Genomic DNA, 26,378 nt, shown 5'->3' with positions numbered 1-26,378 from the left:
TGCTGAATAACCAGATATCTGAACTTTAAGACAAACTATATGGAAAAGTCCTATTGAATTTAATGGCAGTGAACGTGACCCGGTATGCCTAGGGTAACAGTCACTGGAAATGCCAAGATCAGGGCAGGCTGCAAAAGGGAGAGCAGATACTCCCAAGACTGGTGGGTAACACTGAAGTTAAACTCCCCAACTAGTCAGAAACTACTTCTGGATCTTTTGGATCTTACCCAAAATACATGCTGCCAGCCAATCCTTTAGTATCTAAAACTAAAGATTTATTATAAAGAAAAAAGAACAAGAAGACACATCCACAGCTTGGATAGGTCATTCAGTCCTTTGTTCAGAGCTTTGTTTGTAGAAACGAAGTTACTCCAGAGATAAGAAGCAGGAATTAAGACAAAATGGAGAAGATGTAGCTGTCTTTTTTAGTCTTTTGCCATGCGGCTTGTGCTTCCTTTGTCCCAAACACAAGCTGCCCAGCAGATGGCTTGGAAGCCTTAGAGTTCTGTCCATAGGCATGTCCCTGCATGCCTTGCTGAGTCATAAGGTGTATCCTTTGCCTTCTCTCAATGGATCACTTGTATAGTTAATGGTCCTTAACTACTCCTGCAGGAATTCTGCGCCACTCACATGTGCAGAATTTATTTTCCCCACAGATTTCTTTGCTTCCCTGCAGAAAAATGACTTTTTGATGGGGAGGCAAAGGGAAGCCACAAGAATGGTCATGTAGCCCTCCCCCCCTCTTCCTGCACCCATCGCTCCTCAGCTGCAGGGGGAGAGATCCCTGTTCAGGGAGCTGCTCCCCCATCCACCCAACCCCTGTGCATCCAGACCCCCTCATACCCAGACTCTCTCACTGAGCCTCACCCCCACTGCACTGACAACCCCTCCCCCGATGAGCCCTACTCCCCCTGCTCCTGGACCACCCCAATGAGCCACCCACATCTAGATCCCCACCCCACCAAGCCCCAACCAGCTGCACCTGGATCCCCACCTCACTGAACCCCACTCCCCCAGTATCTAGACCCCCCACTGAACCCCTGACACTCAGACCCCCTTGCCGAGCTCTATCCCTCCCAGACCCCCACCCGCTGAGCCTCAAGCACCTTCTCCTAGACCCCCCTGCAGAGTCCCATTTCTGTTGCACCCAGAACCCCCCACAAGCCCCTGTGCATCCAGATCTCCTCCGCACCCGGATCCCCCACTGAGCTGCCCACACCCAGATTGCCCCATACAGAACCCCCTCAACCCAGACCTGGATCCCCCCACATTAAGCCCCTCCACACTTGGATCCTGCCTTGCTGAGCTTGCCTGCCCACACAGAGTGGCAGGACCCTGAGTTGTTTCTGAGGCGGGCCAGGTCTTTGCACTGTGTCAGGGTTGGGTACAGCCTCACCGCTGAGTCCATGTCCCAGTGGGGAGCTGCACAGTGATCTTCTACCTCTGTGCAGCCAGTGGCCTGTGCTCCCCAATGCCATGCTGGAGCCTTGACATTTTTTTGACAAATAAAATTTGCAGAATTTTAAAATATTGTGCACAGAATTTTTAATTTTTTTTGGCACAGAATGCCCTCAGGAGTACTTAATGGGCCATCAAACAGGCTAGGCAGTGCTGATGCCAAACTCTCTGGGGGTGTCACTCAGAAGCATAGCACAAATTTTGAAATACATACATACATACATATCTATAACCCATAATATGAAGGTGATACAAACATATAGACCAGATTATCATATCTGGCAAATTATAACATTTTTGCAAATGCCTTACATGGCATATCAGGCACAACTCATTGCAATTTTACAATATTGATATTCATAATATCCTCAGGGGTCCCCCAGATTCCATACAGTGTCACAGTGAAAACAACAGGATTTCATAGAATTTGAATAGGCTTCTATACAAGTTTCCCTAAAAACCTATAGAAAGTAATAGAGAATGAGATCTGTTCTATAGGATTTTTGAACCATCCTGAAAATTGATCGTGTGGGTTGAAAAAAATCTGTGGAAAGATTATTTTCTTTTACGCTTGTATAGGATTTCACTACAAGGGAAGTATAACAGCATTTACAATACATAGAATAAAAACCAAAAATCATGGAGCCAACAATATTGGTGCTCAAATTTACTGTCAGCCACTGTAGTTCGTTTAGCTCATTCCCCATCCTTTGTTTGTATATTGTTTATTTAGGGCTAGATTGTAAGAATCCAATGTATGCTGAGAAAGGGACAGCATGTAGCTGTGTTGCCCCGGTAGCAGATCAAGGACTGAACTATGATTCAGAGTCATAATTCACTCCTTGGTTCCTCACCCTTTCCAGGAGGAAATAATCTTGCCTAGCCTTATACCAGTCAAGGATTACTTCCTCCTCTGTGCCAGCTCAGCTGTGCTGGATAGCGCAGTGAAGAGGTGTAGTCAAAGTCCCACTCACCTACCTAGGATGGAGAGTAGCAGCTCTACCAAGACTGCTACAATCTTAACCTCACTCCGTACACGCTTTGGGCCAGGCCTTAGCCTTCATTTGTCTCTGGGAAATGCTTATTGGTAGCATACCATCCACGCTCTATATACTGAAATAATATTAAATAATAATGCCATAGCCTCCAGCAGTGGGGACTGACTGAAATCCAGCCAGACAAGATGCTGCATTTATTCCTTCTTGACACTTACCAGTCACCACATCCCAGCCTGCCTATTTCTGAACTGGCTTGTCCGTGACGTAAATAGAAAATTCCCCACAGCACAAAATAACTGGTCCTGTCTCTTAAGAGCGAAAGCAAGGACAAGGCAGCTGTCGCTCTTCCACGACACTTATGCTTGATGTAATCATGAAGGGGAAAAATACTTTCTTCACCACCACGTGGGCCATAGTACAGGAATTCTGAATCTCTCTGCACTGCAGTTAACCAGGATCACCAGTGCTCTACTTTCTACCCCACTAGTTTCCTGTGTTGCAGGAAATCTGTACTTTGAGGTGACCTGAGACGATGGCATATGGAGAGAGGACATTGAGGGTTGTGGGCTGAAGATGACAGTACTGTCCTACCAGGTGATCCATGGAGTGGAGCCCTGGCTGCAGGTTGTTCTGAGAGCCGGGGATATGGTCTCCCCTCAATATGTGCCTGAAGCTTCTGTTAACACTAGTGGCAGTTATGCGTGTGCTGGGCTGGCATTGTAATTGATGGGACCCCAAGCTGCAGTAGAGGGCAGAAGAAATTGAGTAGATGAAATTCCCTTTCCACTCCTGGATCCCAGGGTGTAAGGGATCGAGCAGCGAGATTCAGTTCTTTCCAGGCACTCTTGATACTGTTGCTGGGAAGAAAAGATCAAGCCACACTGGGTGTTGCCAAGTCAGAGCGACAAAATGGTCCGCTCACAAAATGCAGAGGCCCAGGCTTGCATGACTTGTGCCTATGGTCAGCCTTTTAATTGCACTCCAAGGGGATGTAACATACTTAGAGTGGAAGATGGGTGTCTGCTCATTGATCTACTGTTGGAGAAGATAATGAATGCCAAGGTCACTGTCACAAAATTACACTGTCTCCAGTGTACATCGTTCTCTTGTAATTTAGCTCCCTCTCCCCCTGCTCTCCTTTATTATCTTTTACTCTTGCATTACCGTTCTTTTTCTTGATCCTTTTACCTACTGCCCTCCTCCCTGCCGTTTTCACCCATTCCTCTTCACTTTCCTTTTGACCCTTTCCCCGCCTCTTTGGTACACATATTATGAAATAGGTTGCTACATTGCTGACTTAGTGGCCCTGTGGTAATGCCCTGCCCTGTGGGAGATGCATTCTCTTTGCCATCCTGGTCTCTTGCTTTTTTTTGGCTATTAGGGGACTGAAGCAATGTGCTCATCAACTGAAAGAAATGAATGCCCGGCACTGTTCAAAATAAGTGAGAGACACTGACCTGGTCCAGCCTGTCCACCTCAGCCAGAAAGATGGTAGCCACAAGGCAGGAATTTGAATATGGGAGTGCTGTAAGGACTCCTCAGGGATCAAGCAGGACATGCATGACCATCTCTGGAAAACTGTGCCCCACTGCCAGCTCTGAATCAGCATCTTCTTTCCTTGATATCTGAAATCAATAGCTTGATGCCAGAAAAAGGCAGAGCTTTCAAAGTGGACACTTTAGACTGACAGCTTGGGGGCAGGGCAGCTCAGCTGCTGTGTTAGGATTTTAAATTGGTGAGTGAGATGGATGGCGAATGAAAGTGAAAATTGCAGTAGATATTACTTGTGTCTGATTTGCCATTTAGTTAAGTTATAATTCACATTTTAGCAGAGCCAGCACCTGAGATGCTATCCATTTGATTAACCTGATACAAATTATCCGCATGTGGAACACAGCAAAAGGACCAAAGGACCGAGGAAATAATTTATTCAATGGGTATCTAATGTTTCTTGTGACTTCAGTTGATTTAGGCGTGCGTTTGATTATGTGGTCGTGTTAGTTAAATTACTGAAACAAGGTGTAGTGGGACATTGCTAGATCTGTATATGATGAAGGGGAATTTTGATCCATAATTTAGTAGTGCCAAATCCTGAACTTCCTACTGAGGCAAAAGTCCCATTGAAGGAACAAAAAGAAGTTCAGGATTTGGCACAAGAGTTTCTAAACTGAATGCTCTGGGCCTGATTTTTATTTCCACTACGGCTGCTTTACATCACTATAGCAGTGTACAGAAGACATAAATTACATTTACAATCCCATTAAGGCCCTTTTGCACTGTCAGAATTGTGTAAAACAGCCCTTGGCTAAATGAGATTCAGGCCTTCTGCATGCAGAAAGGATGGTCTTGTGGTTGAAACACTGGCTCAGGGCTCAGTCAGGAGATCTAGGTTCAAGTCTTGGCTCTGCCAGAGATTTCCTATTGTGACCTGAGACAAATCACTTAATTTCTTTGTGCCTCAGTTTCCCATTTCTTTAGGGCAGGGGACTCTCTCATTCTGTACTTGTATAGTGCTTAGAATAGTGGGGCCTGAATCTAGGTGTTACAGTAATATAGCAGCAAGTCACCATTCACTGCTTCATTGTGTGAGAGGTTTTAAAGGGCAAAAATCTTAGGATATTTTCCCTTTCATTCCTTCTGAGTGCTTGGTGGAGCTGTTAGGCATGTCACTCAGACATTACACTAGCAATTAGCACTAGAAAATCCTGACTCCTGGTGCCAAGGAGCCAATTTCACACTCCTAATCTACAGAGGTCAAGTTTGGGAAAGATTAAAAAAAGGGTGAGGCCTGCATTAAATTGTTCACTGCTGTTCTGATTGTTTCAGCAAGACACTGTGACAGGGGAATAAAACGGACAATAAACATTTCAGGGCAGCTGGAGTATATCACCTCTCCCCCAGGTGAAGGATTCAGTCTGCTGTTCTAAAATGACAGGCCTGCCACATAGAGGGGTAGGGTAATGTCACGTCCTGAAGGAGTTTAATCTGATCTGATCCACAGTAATAAATGGGAGGTTGTTAAGAACAAAATGAAATAAAAAAAAGCTAGAAAGAATAAGACTTTAAAAAAGGAGATAATCCTGAGCCCACCTTCCCAAACACAGACACAATAGCATGTTAGTCGGTACTGCTTTTAAAGGCTTCCATAGGGGAACCTTGCGGATTATATTCTGCCCTTACCATTTAAAGTACAAAGCAAAATGCTTTAGTCCTGTTTCAAAAATATTTCCCTTCATATTTTCTTTCAACTTTGAATATGTTGAGCTCTCCAGTCAATAGACTGGTGGAGAGACTGTCTCTACACTAAATGCCAGTGCCATTTCTTCACTAGCTGCCGGGCAATGCTCTTGCATGGGGCTGGTTAAATTATGTTAAAAGCACTAGAACTGGTTGGTTGAATTATATAAAAAAGTGATTTCAGACTATTTCTTCTGAATAGTGAATTTCCACATATGTTCTACTTCAACTTCAAGTTACTGGTCTTGATGCAGGAATTACCAGGTGAAATTCTATGGCCTGTGTTGTGTAGGAGGATTGCATGATCATGGTCCCTTCTGGCCTTCGAATCTATGACTTAAATGTAGTTCAGACTACTTTTATTGTTGAGGTCATAGAATTTGTTGTTTGAGTATTCACACAACCACTGATTTATTTGTGGACATGATAATAGATACCACACATTTCATGTATTTTAGCACAAATCATTATTTCTCCTTAAATTTATGCTGAAAATATGTTTCCCATAATTCTTTTGTTTAAAAAATTTCAGCCATTCAATCAAGGAGCAGAAAAAATATGTGAATTAGGTGACCAATCACACATTGTATAACAAAGAGCAAATAGCTGAGAACAGTTTACAAATAACCGACAGGTTGAAATTTGGTAAAATTTGGTATTTTGTTGAAATCATGAATAATGAGCATAGTCAAAGAAATCAAGATTGAGTCAAAACAGAAAATTAGGTCAAACTTGTTGGATAATTTATTTACAATGAATTCCACCAGCTTTAGATAATACATTTCCTTCAGAAGGCTGATGCTGACACCTCTGCATTCTGCTCATCATATTTCCTGTAGCCTGGTAGCTCATTCTTAATTCTCTCTCTGTTGCTAGAGATCCTTAAACTACTTCGGGTCTTCTATGCTGTTGTATTTACTTAACTTACACCAAGAGACATTAGAGAACATATTAAAACCATGTGTAGCACCAGCCCTTAGTGTCACCAAATTAAAAGGTCTTTTAACATTTCCATTATAAACCCTCATTTCAGGGTTTATAAATCCTGAGAGTTTTAAATCAGATCAGACTGAAGACAGAGGTGTAAGTGTGAGCCCCGCAAATTGAATTACAGAAAATAGTGCAAATCTATTAATCTGTTTTAAATTGTAAAGTATCAGAAATGATAGTGGGTATAGATGCTCTCTTTTTTAATACCAAATGCTAGCTAAACTCACAAGAGAATGCAAAATCTCTGATTATTTAGCCAGGAAAGGGTAGAAATTGAATGGATTTGATTGTGATACAGTATTAAAGAAAATGAAGTGCATAAGTAAAACAAATCAGTCCTTGCTTTTTTATTTTATGGTGTCCTGTAATATGAGGACACCAAGAGGTCCCTCAAAGAAATGAACAGCAGATATATTTGGAACAAAGCAAAGGAAATACTTCTCCACAAAGCATATAGTCAGCTACTGTTGCAGGAGATCATCCAGGCAAAAATCATGGCTGAACTGGAAAAGGAGTTGATTATTTCAAAGTAGTTTGTAGCTATGGAAGTAAAGATAATTAAATCTCATTTTTTAGAATACGGGCCATATATTAAGCAGGTGTAAATTGGCATAGTTCCATTGAAAGCTTTCACCAGCTGCAAGTGCAGTCCCATAACGTGATAGTCTACAGAACTGAAAAGTCTTCCTCTGTAAGGGACTGGGACATAGGCAATCTGGCCTAAAACTCCCAGCTGGGCTGGTGTCCATATGTCAAGGATGGCCACAAGATGGTAATCCATGAGCAGGAGTTGAGGAATCGCTAGAGCCAGATGCAATAAGGAAGAGTCAGGGTCACAGTCAGGCCGGGTTTAGAGACCAGAGATCAGAGGTAGTACCGGGCTGGAATCAGAAAGCAAGAGTCAGGATAGGACTGAAGATCAGAGATCAGAAAGCAAGGTGATATCTGGAGTTGCAGCAGGCCAGAAATCTGTATAGTTGCCCAGACCACTTCTTGGGGCCCCATCCAGGGTTAAATAGTGCACTTGACCAGTCAGAGGCCTGCAGGGTACTATCACTCAGTGGTTCTCAACCAACGGCTGCTTTTGGCCCAATCAGCACACAGCTGTGGCCCATGTGACATCCTCAGGGCCATACAGGTAGTATATATAGTGTGTGGTGTTAGGGGGCTTATTCCTTCACCCACTTACTTCCCTGGTCCTTCTCGCATGAACAGAGAGCAACAATACCTGAACTCCAAAAGTGCAAACAATTCGATGTTTATTGGGGTGAACTTTCAGCAAGTTCCAGTTCCAATAATTCCAGTTTCCTTCCTTAGTGTCTGTCATAAATATAAAGGGAAGGGTAAACACCTTTAAAATCTCTCCTGGCCAGAGGAAAAACCCTTTCACCTGTAAAGGGTTAAGAAGCTAGGATAACCTCGCTGGCACCTGACCACAATGACCAATGAGGAGACAAGATACTTTCAAAGCTGGAGGGGGGGGGGGGACAAAGGGTCTGGGTCTGTCTGTGTGATGCTTTTGCTGGGGACAGAACAGGAATGGACTCTTAGGATTTAGTAAGTAATCTAGCTAGATATGCGTTAGATTATGATTTCTTTAAATGGCTGAGGAATTAAGCTATGCTGAAAGGAATGGATATTCCTGTCTTTGTGTCTTTTTGTAACTTAAGGTTTTGCCTAGAGGGATTCTCTATGTTTTGAATCTAATTACCCTGTAAGGTGTTTACCATCCTGATTTTACAGAGGTGATTCTTTTTACTTCTATTAAAATTCTTCTTTTCAGAAACTGAATGCTTTTTCATTGTTCTTAAGATCCAAGGGTTTGGGTCTGTGTTCACCTATGCAAATTGATGAGGATTTTTACCAAACCTTCCCCAGGAATGGGGGGTGCAAGGGTTGGGAGGATTTTGGGGGGAAAGACATTTCCAAACAACTCTTTCCCAGTAACCCGGTTAAACAGTTGGTGGTGGCAGCAAAAGTCCAAGGGCAAAGGGTAAAATAGTTTGTACCTTGGGGAAGTTTTAACCTAAGCTGGTAAAAGTAAGCTTAGGAGGTTTTCATGCAGGTCCCCACATCTGTACCCTAGAGTTCAGAGTGGGGAAGGAACCTTGACAGTGTCCCCTTTCCCAGCTCTGACACCACAGAGCATTATCTGTGTCCCTGTTCCCATTCCCCCGCATAGCAAAACATGATTTCAATTTCCCCACCCCCATTCCCTGTTCCCATTCCCTGCCTACTTCCTGACTGACTGCAGACTATATAGTAAAACTTGAGATCTGCTTAGCTATACCTTAACCAATCATTTTCCTGAAATTTAACTAACCAATCCTAACATATTGTAACATGATTATGTAACCAATTATATCCCACCACCTTAATTAGTTTACACCCAGTAAAATTAATTATACAGCAGACAGAAACAATCACAGAACCAGACAGAGATTATACAGACAAACAATAGGGAAATGGGGACTACAGTGATAGAACACCACAGAAATTAGGATTTCACATCCCAGCTATTGATAAGTGAGTTCTTGCCAGACAGGATGCTATCAAACTAAGTTTCCTTTTACATTTTCTAGGCACTTCCCTTTCTCTGGAGGTGATAGGCATTATCAGGACAGGATTGTATTCCTAACAGCCCAATAGCACCTTATTTCAATGTGACTAGTTTGGAATGTAAGGATGTGTCCGTTCGCTTCCCAGCTTATGGCTGCCTCTGCTGCTTAGCCAGAGATCTTAGCCTAAGAACAGGGCCTCAGACTGTCACAATAAGAGAAAGCCCTTACACCGGCAGACAGTGATTTTGATTCTTTCTTTTATACCTCTATAACTAGCTAAGTGATAAGAATACATCTAAATTCTTAGAGTATAGGTCTTTACAGACAGGCCTGAATATCTATATCCTAACATGTGGCTGCGGCCCACATAGCACATAGAGAGCTGCATATGCGGCCCACAATGGTAAATAGGTTGAGGACTACTGAGGTAGTACTTCCTGCAGTGCCCAGTCTCCACAGTGTTCCCTGGATATGTCTCTGCCTGCCCTCCCAGTGACAACATGGCAATGCTAGCCATCAGGCTCCACTGACCAGGGTTCTAGTCCCATGGATCCTTACATCCTCTCAGTGCCCCCAAACCTCTTCATTTACAGTGTTGCCTTACCTGTTAGTTGTAGTATGGGGTTAACTTTCCTTTACACTGTCAGACTTTGGCCGGAAAGGTGGACTCGATGGAACTCTGGGCCTTTATTTCAGTTCTCAGTAAGTTTCTCTGCTCTTACTATACCTTAGGCCCAGATAAATCCATGAAAATCCTTCCTAGATTGAGGCTGTAAGATTCTTTGAGCCTTAGTGCTTTTTAAAGTATGTGTTTCTGTGTAAGGGTCTTTAGCCTCTTAGTGATGATCTTTAGATGTCAATCCCCTGGCTGGTGAATCCGTTCCTGAGTCTTAATTTTAACCACTTGTTTTGATCAGAGCAACTGTTGGGGATAACATATTGGTTCACAAATACCTGAGGCATCTTCTTAGTCCTTGCCATGCGCCAGTTTTTTTGACAGTACACAGGAATGAGGACGCCTGGAAGAAGCCAACAGTATTTTGCCTCTTCACATTTCTCCCGGAAGAGCTGCATGTTGTTCAGATTCGTCCTGTAAGGTGGCCCCATGGACGTGCCTACACAAAAGACGTTCCAATGGTTCAACAGATTTATTCCAGAGAACGGTGATTAAATAGCTATTTCAAATGTTAGCACTGAGGCTTGCGAAATGTAACTAAACACATGCATAAGATCAGCACATAAATCAGCACAGTAAAACAGTTTTGTAAATATTTATGTACTCAGCGCGCTCAGTGTCACGCTTGCTTCCTCTACCGCCTCCTCGGAAATTTCCACTTGCATTCGTTTATGGCTGGAAGTGTTCTTGGTTGTGTGCCTGACATGTTGTTGAATTGCCTTCTGCTTTGTCTAGTATCGTATATACCATAATCCTAAATCTTCCTGGATTCCAGTTATCTTAAGAACTGGACACAAATATCCATTGAGATACAGGGACAGATTCTATCTCAGATAAACCTTAGGAAATCTGGTCTAGCTCCACTGACATCAGTTGTTATTATTCAAGATTGGGGCCCCACCGTTCATGACATTCCACAGACACAATGGAAGAGACAGCTCTGGCCTTGAGAAGCTTACAAGCTAGAGCCACAGTAGCGCATGAGCAAACTGCTATGCCCACACACAGCCCCGCTGAAGGCAGAGGGGCTCTGCACAGGCTCAGCAGCCTGCATGCATGCTAGACATGGCAGGATCAGGGCCTCAGAAGCCTATTATTATTATGTTATATTCATGTTTATTACAGTCGTGCCTAAAGACCAACCAAGAATAGGGCACTGTACAAACACAGAGTAGCAGACAGTCCCTGAGCTGGAGAGTTTACAGATGGATACAGGATGAGCAGAGGAGTAGAATACACTAGCAAAGTGAACCGTGTGATGGTAGCAAATGTCATGTTAGTGCCATGATTTCTTTTAGGTAGGTTTAAATAGGAGGGCATCAGATAAATTGAAAGAAAAGGGAAGGAAGGGGGGATGAAGGAGACAGGGCAGGGGGGAAAGAGGATAGGAGGGGCAGGCCTGGAGTGAAGCTAAGATGAAACTGAGGAAAGGGGAGGGAGAGGTTTGGACAAACAGGCAATCAGCATAGGGCACAGGAAGTGCAGTCAAAAGTGTAGAAAGTTCTCGGAATGTCTGGAGGTCCCGTCTTTGGCTGCTTCTGCAGCAGCTCTGGCTGGTTCCTCTCTGCAGTTTCCCCCAAGGCCACATGGTGAGGAAGGGGGAGGCACCATCGGGTCCTAGTGATCCCAGAGCTGTGGGTGGTGGTCTTCCCTACACAATTCTGGATCTGTGGGGTGCTGCAGGGGGTGGCCCCAGCTGGGCCCCATTTTAGCCCGTCCTCCAGTGTAGCAGTCATACTGACATACAGGTGGTGGGGATAGAGGCATACAATCAGATATGTACCATTTATATGGATATTAGAAGGTTTTACTGAGGTATTGTAATTGATTGCCAGCTAACCATGTCTACCCCCTAAGTCATCGTTATTGAAGTTACTATTACTCCTCTGTAATCACACTGGAATCTGACCTACTCAGCTTCTATTACATTTTTCCTCCAGTATAACTGGGGATGGATGTCCCCGTGCCAATAGATGTAACAACCGAAACTGAAAATTAAAAATAAACTCACTGGTTATTTTCAAGTGTTCAAACCAATTGTCTGTTCGGAGCCATGGATTCTTGAAAACTTTGACTGCCATATTCACTAGCTACTGACACTGCTACTGCTGATCTTTTTCTTCACTCTGGTCTAGTGGTTCTCAATTCCTTTTGGTCAGAGAAAAGGCCAAACAAATCATCTTGCAATCTAACGCATCCCCATAGTGCTTTGTGGTTACAAAGGATGGAGATTTTGAAGGCATGGGATAATTTTTTTGGCTATTTTAAGGATGAGTTGGCTTTTGCTGCTTGAAGGGGGGCTTTCTGGGGGAAGAGGCTGTTGTTGCTGGGTCTCATCCATATTGTGCATGTGTCAGAAATACGTTACCTATGTATCTTTGTACATCTTCGTGGCAGCTTTTTGGAATCAACAGAAACTTTCTTTGTGTTTACTTTACATGATGTTTATATTTCCATACTTCATTTGGAATTTGTAATCAGGGAACTTTCTACTTCATTGCTATTGAAATAGATGCCTATATTTACTCAGGGTTGCATTTTCAGCATAGAGTGAAAGGGGAAGGTAATTTATCCCCCTTTCATATGGATTTTCTGCGCATTTCCTGCACATCCGACTTGTTCAAATCATTTAATTTGTTATCAGGTTATTTATTTTTAATTTCTCCAGACAATGGGCTTAATTCTCCTCTCACCTACAATGGTGTAAATCAGAAATAAATCTGCTGAAGTTAGTGGAATCCCATAGGTAAGGACAGGATAAGTGAAAGGAGAATCTAATCCACCATTTTGAAAATGTTCCTACTGAATTGTAAAAGAGGACATGTCTCTTCCCAGGGATTTTATAGTCAGCGCTTCTCCAATGATTATACTCAGAAAGAACCTTTAAGAGTTCATTATTGGTGTAATGGAGAAAATGGATTATTTATATTGATCAGAGGTGATGCTTATCCTTGCGGAATCATATGCTTTGGTCCTTAATCTTCAACGTGCATGATTAATAAAGATATGCTCTGCAATTTTGGAAATGCGGAAAGGTTGCCATACAATGCTGACACTTCCACAGTGTACTGTGGTACCACAGCATTACATGTGTTCCCTGCTCTAAACACAAGAGGGCGTGAATCGTGATTCTGCTTTCATCCGCCTAAACTAATGTAAGTCAGGAGTGAAATGGAGCGTTGGCCTTGTGTAAAACTGAGATAATTGAGAGCATTTGTGAGAGATCAAATACGTCCTACTTGCTCTTGATACCTTGTCCAGACAATGCCCAGCCCTGTGACTAGAAGCTTCCTGGAACATATTCTCTCCCAACTGTTTTATGGGAGGGAACTCCACAGGCAGCTCTCAAAATCAGCACACACACTGTTTTTGTCATAAGGTTTCCAGGCATTTCCTCTCCTGTGGGCTTACCCTGAATGAGGAATCCAGGGTTGGGCTCCATGCTGAAACTTCCCTTTGAAAATGAAATCGCTTTGGTGGTATTGAGACTGAATGTCTCTCTCTCTCTTTTTTTGAACACCAAGTACAGTAAATGTGACTGTACTATCCAACAGTAGTGTATGAGATAATCCCATCCCCTGTCACTTTCTAACAGGATAATGTAAAAGGTATTCCACAGAGACAGACAATAATAATTTGTTAATTCCCCTCAGTATTTCATGCTTCTTAGTAGTGCAGCTAATTTTCTCTGAGTACTTTATTAAAATTCACAATGATTTTGCAGTCCCACCCTAATAGCTCTCCACGGAGGCAGAGACTGTGAAGGTGAGAGCTGACAGAGTGACACTATATTTTTCCTCCTCTTCTCCACAGACTGTATTATTCCAGCTTTCATCCCTTGAGGGCTGTCCAGTTGATGAGAGTGGGCAAATTGCAGCATACTCAAGACATGTTTCCTCAAGCACTGAAAACCTTGAAGCAGGTCAGTGTTGACTACTGTGTTCCTCCCCTCCCATATTCTCCATGAATCCTCCATATTTTCCTCCCCTTCCAGCTCTGATTGCACCTTATGCTTCTGAATACCATTCCCCAGTCTTTCTCTCAGTGCCAACTCCCCAGGCAATAACTGCAGAGCGTGGTGATGGGTCATTGTTGCTTAGTGTTTCAAGTGCAGGCTTCCTTTAATATCAGTCATTTTTAATTACTAGTCAGTAGCACAAAGGTGCCATTAATCACCCCCTAACCTTGAATGGAAAACAGCTATTAAATTGGAGAAGGGTAAAAATATTTCAGTGCCTTATGCAGTTCTTCCCCCTTCTTCTTATTTCTGACTATGCCCTGAGTTGTTCCTTGTCGGAGTGGGTGTGAAGGGTAAAAAAGAAGGAGAAACTGGTAATGTTAAATGGCCAGATGCTCTTCTTCTCCTACGAGGGAGGAAAAGTGGGTGTAATTCCAATGGGAACTGTGGAAGGAGGATAGCAATGGTTGCGCTGCATTCCCCACCCTCCTGCTCCCAAACAGAAGCCCTGCCCCACATTTCCACAGGTTCTGGGCTCTGTGAGTTGAGAGAGGAGCTCAATTTGTTTTAACACTTGTGTTTTCTTACAAGCCCCACTTCAAATCAGTGAGCAGCTTCTGTTAATCCATGCTATTTTTTATCATTCCAATTCTTTCTCTCACTGGGATCCGTTTTGGCAGATGCTTCCTATCTAGTTATATTCCAGGTTTAAGCCGTCCCTGTTGTGCCTGAACTGAGTTTATATTCACTTCCTTCCACCCCAGGCTCTGCTCTGCCATTATATTACCATTATTACCATTTAAAAAATATTGAAGAAAACACACACACAGGCGGTTTGTATCTCTATTCCACAGCAGCTTTTGGGACATTAGGTTATAAGTCTTCTCCCATCCCAAGCTCCCAATAAGACTTGCTGCCCCAATGCCTTCTGGCTACTACTTTGTAATATTGATGTTGCCCATTTCAGAGTCAGGCCTGAAGGAGCTACACACAGTGAGGTCCTATACCAGTCTCTCTCCCCATCTCCGGTGTCTGACACTCTCTCCTTTTTTCCTCTGCTCATTGCCTCAGAAAGCCATCTGCTCCATCCTTTTGTCTTTTTGCTGCTAGGCTAGGATGGGGCTCAGCACTGACGCCAGGCAAGGCTTTCTGTTGAAACTGTATCACAAAACACAAGCGCTACACAGCACCTAATTGGTATGCTTTGCTACAAGGCCGGCTGAAGCAGCAGTTTCATTTTACACTCACTCCTGTCATGTTCTTTGTGGGACTCACGTTCATGTGAGACTTGGCGCTACCCAGAAGCTGCTACCGTGTAGCCGAGCAAGCAGAAATAGCTGATGCTGTACACGGGGGCCTGAGTCTTCTCTCACTTACATTAGTGTAAATCTGGAGTAACTCTGCTGAAGTCAGTGGAGATACATTGTGTAAGTGGGAGGAAACTTGGGCGTAGAGAACATTTGCACCCCACGGCTCTGTGGAATTCTGGGAAATGTCAAGCCTTTTCATCAGCTTAAGCCATATATCAATAAGGTTATGGCTCCATCAGACCAGGGGCAAGGACATTCATTCTCACAAAGAAACAAAGCCTATTCACCATTTCCATATCCCTAGCATACACAGCCAGAGTCATGGCTTTGGATGCATATGCACAGCTCCCATTGAAGTGAATGGGAGTCCCATGCAGGTATCTGGGCATTATATTTTCCCCATGTGTGTAAGTTAGCAAATTAAAAGAAGTGATCCTCATAGCTGTCTACCCCCAAATCATCACCTTCTGTGCTGCATAATCATTTACATTGAGCTCAGACTCCTTTCCCTCCAGAACTTGTTGTACTCTTAAATGATAAATGATTCCTAAAAGCTTCTTAGCTCAGTAGAAAGGAGCAATAGAAAATGTCATAGCGTCTGATGATTGTTACTGAAACAAAGGAGCCCAAGCTACACTGAATGAGGTGGGCTGGGGAGCGAGAATGGCCTTGCGGTTACCCTCTGACTCAGGAGATGTGGGTTCTTTGTATCTACGGTACTTCTATGGCCTCATCACCCTAGTATCTGAGCACCTCACAACCTTTAATGTGTTTATCCTCACAACACCCCAGTGAGATAGGGAAGCACTTTTATCCATTTTTACAGGTAGGGAAATGAGGCACACAGAGGTGAAGTCAGTTGCCCAACATCACACTTGAAGGCTGTGGTAGAACAAAGAATTGAATCCAGGTCTCCACAGTCCCAATCCAGTGCCCTACACACTGAACCCTCCTTCTTTTCCGAGGGGTCTGTTTCTTGCTCTGCCACGGATTTCCTATGTGGTCTTGGGCAAGTCACTTTGCCTCCGTGCCGCAGTTCCCCACTTGTAAGACATAGAGTGAGAGACAAGCACTAAACAACAGCATGGTACAGGTGAAGATGGCAGCCACTGACAGCAATATGAGCAACATCAGGCTTAGTGTATTAATGGTCACCTGCTGATTGCCCCTGAGGACAGTGGAGCTGCACTGATGTAATGGAGAGCAGAGTTTGTCCCATTCTTCTTAACGTTATGCGGTTGGATTCTGTACACCCTGAATTTCAAGATGCAGATGCACTAAGATGCACCAATTGGTTAGTCTCTAAGGTGCCACTAGTACTCCTTTTCTTTTTGCGAATACAGACTAACACGGCTGCTAACACGGCTGCTACTCTGAAACCCATAAGATCATTTTGCCTCTTTCTCCTCCTTTTCCCTGGGATGGTCCTTGTAAATGGGCTTGATTTTTTTCTCAGTTCCATGAGAATAACTGAGAGCACGCTCTGACCCAAAGTATAGATTGATATTATTTTATTTCTTTTCCATTTATCTTCTATGTTTGTTTAGCAGTGATACAATTGAGGAACTTAAGAGCTGTCTCCTTCAATGCAGACATTGTCTGTATATTTGTATTCCCATTACTTAACATCCATATACTACATGTGTAAATTACTATTTTATATTCCTTACAAAATTGTTTACAGATTGATTGAGGTTTAACAATTGATTATGAATGTATGTTGAATAGTTGAGAACTTCCATGTTTTTAATAATAAATTAGTATTTAATGTGATGTCTGTCCTAGCTAGTCTTAGTAAGTTAAATCCTCACTTGATAGGTTTAATTTAAATTGTGTCCAATTGTGGTTATTAAAAAAGCTGATGAGAAAGTAATAAATTCTGGTTCCTTTTCATTATTCAGCAATGAGCCATATGGCTGTCTGGTGCCAGCTAATATGCGTTGCCATTTCCCCTATGACATTTATAGCTTGCGAACATGCGCAGTTCACTGGTCAGGAGATGGAATGAGTCCTCAGTCCGAGTTCAGCTTTCATAGATGTTACTATAACATTCTAGTGGGTGTACATGCATCTTGCCTGGTATTAGTTTTTCTGATTCTCTTATGTTATTGTAAGAAACTAGATAGAAATGGTCATCAGGAGAATCCCCATAGAACTGGCTGAATGTATGATTTGGATGAACTAAAGGGGTGTTTGGTTGTTTTAAACTATATTGCCAGTTTGGGGTCAGCTTGCCACTTTAAGATCTGCTTTCAGTAAGGGGAACAGGAGTACTTGTGGCACCTTAGAGACTAACAAATTCGTGTAGCCCACGAAAGCTTATGCTCAAATAAATTTGTTAGTCTCTAAGGTGCCACAAGTACTCCTGTTCTTTTTGCAGATACAGACTAACATGGCTGCTACTCTGAAACCTTCCGTAAGGGGTGGCACATAGCAGTGTTTCTCCAGGAACTGACCAGGGAGGGAACAGGGAATCACAGAATCACAATCTCCAGCCTTGCTCCCCTCTTTCTTTCATGGATCAGTAATCTGCTATTGATCTTCACCTTAGCTAATTACTTCCCCATCTGTGCCAGCTCAGCTGCACTGGTTGGTGTATTGAGGAAGCCAAAGCTGAGGGTCCACCCATTCCCCATGCGGCCCGCCCTCCCCTCATCCACCTGCATGAAACTGGGGAGACCGGTAATGTAGGTAGCCTGTGAAGGGGACTAACGGGCTGCCTTGTGCTACCTTGTAAATCAGAGTAGAATGTGGCTTCTTATGCTAAATCCTTCCCTGGTGTAACTCACATAAAGTCATAGAGTTATACTGGGGCTGGATTTGGCCCTTTGCAATTAGATATGTTAGAGTCCCTCCCTGTGTTCCGGAACTGCTATACTCTAGTCCTCTGTTTAATGCATTCCAACACTGAATATCATCCTTCCTGGAACGTTAGCCAGACTGATTGCAGTGTTAGTGTTAAGGAGAAGGATTTGGGATAGACAGAAGGAATTGGGATCTGAGTGAGATTCACATCACTCATGTAAATCCCATGTAATCTGATTTCCACAGCCACTACTCCAGCTTGTGGGTTGACAACCCCCTCTGCATTATGTGTGCAGTGTATTAAGACCCCCGAATAAACAAATGTCATGCCCCTTCCCCTTGGCTGCCCCTATTGCTGCATTCCATGTCAGCCCACTATCAACGCCCGCCTGCACCATTTACCTCTTGTCTCCGCAGCTCCAAATTGGGGGTTAAATGATGCAAAGGACCTTGTAATGGCCCTCTCCACCATAGTGAATTTCTGGCTGTAAGAATACATTAGATCCTCCAGTAGGAAATGGCCACATTACAGGGAGGCAATACTGTACTTCTGGAATACAATCTGAAACTGGCTCATTTTAACAAAGGCAAATTAATTTCTTTTTTTATTGTTAATAGCTAGACTCTGTATTGCTCGTGATTTGAAAAAATGTGACCCCACTATGGAACTGTGGTATAGTAAAATATAGACTGTCCTTGTAGTGGAAAAGCTTTCACACAAAGTATATGCACAAGAGAACTGCCAAAAGGAGGATAAGTATTTAGAAATTTGGTCACACTGTTTAGCATACTCAGAAGAGGAGGGCTGCCCAGCTGGCAAGCCAGAATCTTTAGCCAGGTTCTTTGAATATTAACCTGATCCTGAACGGGTGATCTATGATGTAGTATATTAATGTTTTATTATAACTCTGCCTTACTAAAAAGTTTGAAAAAAAATGAACACGGGAGAGTAAGATTATAGTTCAGTGAAACATTTGCCAGCAAATAGCTGTAGCTGAGCTGCAGATTGGCTTTGAGGAGCCAGGAATGGTTCTAATAAATTGGCAATAATGGAAGTGCACTAGTGAGCTATCAGGAGAAAAGATACCTGAAGGAGCAGCACTGTCATATTAGGTCAACGGCAGAAGTGTGTGCCTAGAGCACATGGGAAACCTCTGTCAAGGAAAGAGGTATGATTGACTTCTAGGGCACTTGTTGACCAAAGCATTAAAAACTGATTTAAATAGTAATCACCTATCACAGTTCAGAAAGGTAATTCCTCACCATTCAAAGCTTGTGCACAGCTGGACTTTGGGGAACTAAGTGGAGCAGAGGGCTGGAATTCATCTTCCATCCCATGGCTGTTCCGTAGGGCTGCAGCACCGTTCCTTCTCGGCTTTTACTCTATCCTTGGGGCTTGGGTAATGGCCACTGCTCCATCATTCCATGGTTTTGTGACACTTGAGGCCAGATGGCATGTGGCCTTTAACTGGCTGCACAAGGCAGGTTGGGGCAGTGAATGGCTGGGCAAAGTTCAGTCCCTGCATTTACCTGAGCACAGGAACTACTTGCTTCTGGGACCTGTTGGGGCAGTTATCACCCCTTAAAAGGCCTGGAAGAAGGACTAGGTTTCTCACCCAGCTCACTTACCCTGGAGGACAGAGCACACAGCATCCCACTAACAGGTGGCACTACGTGGTTCGCTTCCCTGTGAACCATGGATCTCTTCCTGAGGAGGTGCAGCTCTGTGAGCAGATGCTCAGTGTGTAACTGGTCCTGTCCCCGGCATCGTAGCCATGCCATTCTATTCAATGCAGAGTCCCCGCTGCCTGGATGTTTTGCTCACGAGTCCCCTGTTACAGCACTAACCTGTCCCTCCACTCTAGTGTGCCCATCACTATAAATGAGCGGGATCAATTTCTTCACTATAATCCCAGTAGCTGAGGTAGTGGCATGATGTTTATAAACATGCAAATAAGAAAATTTTTATACACACTATGGTGACACATTATCCAGATGCTGAGCTGTGTCCTTTCCTAGCATAACCCAGCACCATTATTACCCTTTGGTAGGTGGAAGAGAAAGCGGGGTAAACCCTCTCACCCCAGTTGCCATGCAACACCTCAGAAATCCCCCTTTATATAAACAGATTTTTGTTCTAGACCCTGCTTCCATTCTGTGTGAGCAACAGTAGCTGTGGTTATTGTAGAATGAGGCTGAATCTAAAGGCTTTTGTTCTTCCTTTACCCTGTGTAACAAGCATTTGTTTTAATCAAGAGACACAGGTGAAACAAAAATAATTTCTCCAGTACACTGGCCTTCACATTGTACCACATCAGTGCAATGCAGTTTGCTTTCTTCCTTCATCATGATGGAGTGATGCGTCAATACATTTGCATACGGATACATGCATCTTTGATGTTCAGCACCTCGTCCAATCCCAGTGAAAATCAGACACAAATGAATGTGCTGTGCTTTCATTTGCATTCATAGAGGCACATTCATACCAATCATCTAATGGGTTTTTATATTCTTGAGGGAGAAAGTGTGTGGCTGATGACACCATGCCCTGTGTTGCAGCGGTACGATTACTGTAGTTCTTCATAATTAGATTTATTCCTTAAACTGAGAGGGAGACCACAAGATCCAGCCTCATCTCTGTTACTTACTGTGGGAAGTCTGAAAAGCTTAAGAGAACAGGCTAGTGTTCCGAAAACAAAAACTGCATTTGCCTTTCTGAGCTTCAGCTTGGTAGAAAGTGTTTTACACTGCCTGAAAATCACGCCAGGATAGCAGGCCTGCATAAGGCCCTCAGCACCACTTAAGCCCTCCAGTGGCTCCAGGATTAGGGTTTAAGATGTCATTGATAAACTTGCCATTGATTTTAATGGAACCAGGGTAGGACCCTTAATGCAGGGTTTAATTGGAGCCCTCTGCAATAAGGTGATGTTCACCCTGGAAAGAGAAAATGAGAGAGACCAGATGCAATATTTGCCATTGTAACGGTTAGGTGTCTGGGAGGGAAGAGAAGTGTTATGTTCATTAGTGGTGACCAGAGCTGGGCGAATCACTGATTTTTTTAGTTCGCTGGCAGTTTCAAATCAAGGGGGAAGAAAGGTGATTTGGGTTGAACCAAAACGCCGAACAAAAAGTTGCAAATTGAAAACGTCCATTTTGGATTAAATGAAACAGGTCGTTTGACCCAAAATGTTTTGTTTCTGGGCATTTTTAAAGGGCTCAATTCATAAAATGGTCAGGAGACGCTGCCTATGTTGTAATGTTTAGCCCCATCGTTAGGAACTCAGCAGGGGAATGGGAGATATAGGTTTGAATCTCCACGCTGGAGCAGGGATTGGAACCTAGGTTTCGCTCTTTCCAGGTGGGTACCCTAACCGCCTCACTCTAGAGACCATCGTGCTTGTTCCCATTGACTGCTCTGGTATGTTCTACAAAGAGGAGCCGTTTCATCCCACCAGATTATGTATATTATTTCAGTTCCAAATAAGGTTCATAGAATCGTAGAATATCAGAGTTGAAAGGAACCTCAGGAGGTCATCTAGTCCAACCCCCTGCTCAAAGCAGGACCAATCCCCAACTAAATCGTCCCAGCCAGGGCTTTGTCAAGCCTGACCTTAAAAACCTCTAAGGAAGGAGATTCCACCACCTCCCTAGGTAACGCATTCCAGTGCTTCACCACCCTCCTGATGAAAAAGTTTTTCCTAATATCCAACCTAAACCTCCCCCACTGCAACTTGAGACCATTACTCCTTGTTCTGTCATCTGCTACCACTGAGAACAGTCTAGAGCCATCCTCTTTGGAACCCCCTTTCAGGTAGTTGAAAGCAGCTATCAAATCCCCACTCATTCTTCTCTTCCGCAGACTAAACAATCCCAGTTCCCTCAGCCTCTCCTTGTAAGTCATGTGTTCCAGTCCCCTACTCATTTTTGTTGCCCTCTGCTGGATGTTTTCCAATTTTTCCACATCCTTCTTGTAGTGTGGGGCCCAAAAGTGGACACAGTACTCCAGATGAGGCCTCACCAATGTTGAATAGAGGCGAACGATCACATCCCTCGATTTGCTGGCAATGCTCCTACTTATACATCCCAAAATGCCAGTGGCCTTCTTGGCAGCAAGGGCACACTGTTGACTCATATCCAGCTTCTTGTCCACTGTAACCCGTAGGTCCTTTTCTGCAGGACTGCTGCCTAGCCATTCGGTCCCTAGTCTGTAGCGATGCCTGGGATTCTTCCATCCTAAGTGCAGGACTCTGCACTTGTCCTTGTTGAACCTCATCAGATTTCTTTTGGCCAAATCCTCTAATTTGTCTAGGTCCCTCTGTATCCTATCCCTACTCTCCAGCATATCTACCTCTCCTCCCAGTTTAGTGTCATCTGCAAACTTACTGAGAGTGCAATCCACGCCATCCTCCAGATCATTAATGAAGATATTGAACAAAACTGGCCCCAGGACTGGCCCTTGGGGCACTCCACTTGATACCAGCTGCCAACTAGACATGGAGCCATTGATCACTACCCGTTGAGCCCGACAATCTAGCCAGCTTTCTATCCACCTTATAGTTCATTCATCCAGCCCATACTTCTCTAAGTTGCTGGCAAGAATACTGTGAATTTCCAAACACTGTTTAAGAAAAGATTCTTCCCCAACAGCAGAATGATTGAAATCTGGTCTCTCAGACTTGAGAACCAGAGCAGGAATCTGTCAAAAGCAGTATGAATGAATCGGGAAATGTCTTATGAGATGTAATGGCCTTGGTGTGACTTAAGATGGGGGTATTTCAGGAATTTCTAAGGCAGGGAATCACCAGCACAATAGACAGGGAGCAGCAGAGTAGGTGGCATTGGCAAGTCCACATGTAGACTGTGTTCCTTAGAACAGTGACTCTCAACCTTTCCAGACGACTGTACCACTTTCAGGAGCCTGATTTGTCTTGCGTACCCCCAAGTTTCACCTCACTTAAAAACTATTTGCTTACAAAATCAGACATAAAAATAAAAAAGTGTCACAGCTTGCTATTAATGAAAAATTGCTTACTTTCTCATTTTTACAATATAATTATAAATCAATTGGAATATGAATATTGTACTCACATTTCAGTGTATAGTTTATAGAGTGATATAAACAAGTCATTGTCTGTATAAAATTTCAGTTTGCACTGACTTCACTAGTGCTTTTTATCTAGCTTGTCATAAAACTAGGCCAATATCTAGATGAGTTGATGTACTCCCTGGAAGACCTCTGCATGCCCCAGGTTGAAAATCACTGCCCTAAAGTAAAGCTGCAGATGTGAACTTGAAGGTAAGAAATGGTGAACTAACCTGTCCCTTTTCCTCTCTTCTCAAGGCTTATAACATTATGAAAGTTACACATGGAGCAGATCACAGCCTGGTGCAAGACCTTATGAAACTTAAGGAACAGTGTGAAGCTGGCATGTGAGCACAGTGAGGATGATCTCAGACTGGAAAACTAACATTCAGGGGAGAAGGAAAGCAAATCTTTTTTGTATTGACATTCTATGACCTGAGCCAAAGCCCTCTGAATTCAATGGAATGACTCCCATTGAGTTTGGTAGGCTTTGGATCAGGCCCTATTTCCTTTGCTAAAATGTTAAATGTTTATTAGCTTTGCTGTTCTACAGTGTAATTTTCCTCACTGAATTCAAATGTGGAGAAATACAGGCCATTTTGAGAGAGAGTCTACTCTCTGGGAAGCAAATAAGTCTTAGCAATTGATGTTCAAGTTACACGTTGGTAATAAAAATCATACCTGTATACAGAATGCTGCTGTGCACAAATCAGCATCTTCTTTGGCTGTTTATGAGGGGTTTAAATGGTCCCTCTCTATGTTTATTTTTTAATAAATAGGTTTGAAATAAAAGCCCAGTTTCAAATGGCTCTGGACATAGGAAGAGTTTGAAATCTAAAGTCAGACCCAGCCAGTACTTGTCTCACCATTCTGTTGGTTTCCTTCTCACACTCTAAACTGAGTTCTTCTTTCCAGGCTGCTCTTTATGTGTAGAATGGCCTCTGAATCCCAGCTTGCCAAATCACCACCGTCCTCCGTGCTTATTCAAATCCCTCCTTAAGCCTGTTTTTTTTCTGCCATGCCCACAGTTTGTGAATTCATAATAAAAGAGTAAATATGTAGTTAGAGATCCTCATCTGTTGTAAATCCATGTATCAATGGCTAATTGACTATGCAAGTTTATACCAGCTGAGAATCTGGCCCCAGATACATAATCATATAGATATATAAAAAACATAAATTATTCCCTCCTCTTGATTTCCCAGCATATCTTGTCTCTGAAGGCCTGATTCAAAGCCCATGGAAGTCAATAGAAAGACTCCTGATGAGCGGAGTGAGTTTACCCTCTAGATTGTAAGCTCTTCAAGGCAGTACCTGTCTTTAGTTTGTGTCTTGAAGGGGGTCCAGCACATGTATAGCACTTCCCGATAATATAACAATATCTATATTTTACAAATGTCTCCTGTCTTTATAATGGACTAAACTGAAGCACTGGATCAGAACATGGCTACATTTAAAAATGTTTGAAATTCTGGTCTGAATTTTGCCCCCATCTCTGTTTTCTTTAAGGGACATCATTATGATTGTGGGGTTCCTCAGTTCCAACTGCTTTAAAAATGACCTCAGAGACCTCTCCGGATCAGTGATCCTTTTGCCTTCTGCTCTAGGTCCACATACACAGCTTTTAAGGGCTGTGCATGAAACTCCTTCAAGATCTGTGGCTGTGATACATGGTCAGTTACAGACCAAGGCAGAGCAAGAAGACTGTAGATTATCAATTTGCTGCCAGGCTGATTTATATATGGCCAGGGAAAATGAGGAGCACTGATCAAACTCACTGATAGTGCAGGAGCCATGCATTTTCAATGTGGGAAGGGAAGGAAGGAAAGGACAAATGTAATCCCACTCCTAGCAGCAGCCAGTAGGGAGGCAGGTGAGGGGGAGAAGGGCCCTTTCCCTTTTAACAGCCAGTAGTGGCTGGGGTCAGGGGAGTCAGGAAAACAGAAGAGACCACTCCCTGCCACTAGAGAACCAAGCAAAGGAAAACCTTTCCCTCCTTTCCATGTAAAAGAGAGGGAGGTGGAAAAGAGCTGAGGAGACGCTCTTCTCTGTGCCTTATAAAGTTACTGCAACCCCTCATTCTCCTAGATTGGAATTAATTGGACACACCTGATCTGAGCTGAGAGTGACTTTGCAAAAATCTCTGACTCTCTATGCAGGGTTCCAGCACCAGACATCAGATTGATCCAACAGACGAGCCCTGCATTCTCGTACAGGGTCCCAGATTCTGAATATAAGACACTTTGTCGGGTCATCACAATGTTTTGGTATGGTGTGTGACAGGATCAGGCCAGATGGCTACAGGAGAGTGATAGAAGGCAGATATATTAGCCCCAGGTTAAGTAGGTCCCTTTTCCCTGGGTAAGATAACAGGGAAGGTTCCAGAACAATCAGGAACTTTCTGGAAACAATTAAGGCAGACAGGCTGATTAGAACACATGCAGCCAATCAAGAAGCTGCTAGAATCAATTAAGACAGGCAGGCTAATCAGGCACCTGGCTTTAAAAAGGAGCTCACTTCAGTTTGTGGTGTGCCTGCGAGGAGCTGGGAGCAAGAGGCGCAAGAAGCTGAAAGCGAGAAGGTATATGACTGGAAGACTGAGAAGTACAAGCATTATCGGACATCAGGAGGAAGGTCCTGTGGTAAGAATAAAGAAGGTGTTGGGAGGAGGCCATGGGGAAGTATTCCAGGGAGTTGTAGTTGTCACACAGCTGTTACAGGAGCCACTGCAGACAGCTGCAATCCACAGGGCCCTGGGCTGGAACCCGGAGTAGAGGGTGGGCCCGGGTTCCCCCCATCCCTCCCACTCCCTACCTGATACCGGAGGAGTTGACCTGGACTGTGGGTTCCACCAGAGGGGAAGGTCTCTGGCTTGTTCCCCGATCCACTAGGTGGATCAGCAGAGACTGTGGGGATTGTTCTTCTTCCGTTTCCATATGCTGGCCAGTGGTGAGGCTAACTGAGTGATCGGCAGATTTGAGCCATGAAAGTGGCCAAACTGAGGGCTGCCGTGGACCTCTGAGGCGAGCAAATCCACCAATAAACGCAGGACCCACCAAGGCAGAGGAGGAACTTTGTCACAGATGGCTCTTTACAAAGTCATTCTATGATGAAGTGGCTTTTCTTAAAGGTTGAGCTGTACTGCCTTAGACCATAACTTCCAATTCAGACCTTGTGTGAGGTCAATGCAGTTACATTATGGAGAAACTTCACCCACTATCTCCATTTTTCTCTCACCAGTTGTATGTTCTTGTCCGTGGGTGGGGTTAAGAACAGATACAGCTTCCTGGATTTCAGTGGAG

The 26,378-nt window shown here is 43.7% G+C and overlaps 1 protein-coding gene across 2 annotated transcripts in view; it reads left to right on the top strand.

Moving 5' to 3' along the window:
- The window catches only part of SMYD3 (SET and MYND domain containing 3), a 650,378-nt gene extending 625,906 nt beyond the window's left edge, over nucleotides 1-24,472 (top strand). For both annotated transcript variants that reach the window (XM_084625210.1, XM_084625211.1), the window contains exons 11-12: nucleotides 13,734-13,842; nucleotides 23,335-24,472. In XM_084625210.1, the coding sequence (XP_084481336.1) occupies nucleotides 13,734-13,842; nucleotides 23,335-23,427 (202 nt within the window). In that variant the 3' untranslated portion in view covers nucleotides 23,428-24,472. The remainder of the gene's footprint in view (nucleotides 1-13,733; nucleotides 13,843-23,334) is intronic.
- Nucleotides 24,473-26,378: the final 1,906 nt, after the last annotated feature.

Source organism: Lepidochelys olivacea (assembly GCF_965140295.1).
Source record: "Lepidochelys olivacea isolate rLepOli2 genome assembly, chromosome: 3".
Taxonomy (NCBI): domain Eukaryota; kingdom Metazoa; phylum Chordata; order Testudines; family Cheloniidae; genus Lepidochelys; species Lepidochelys olivacea.
The sequence above is the reverse complement of the archived record's forward strand: the minus strand, read 5'-3'. Positions and strand labels throughout refer to the sequence as shown.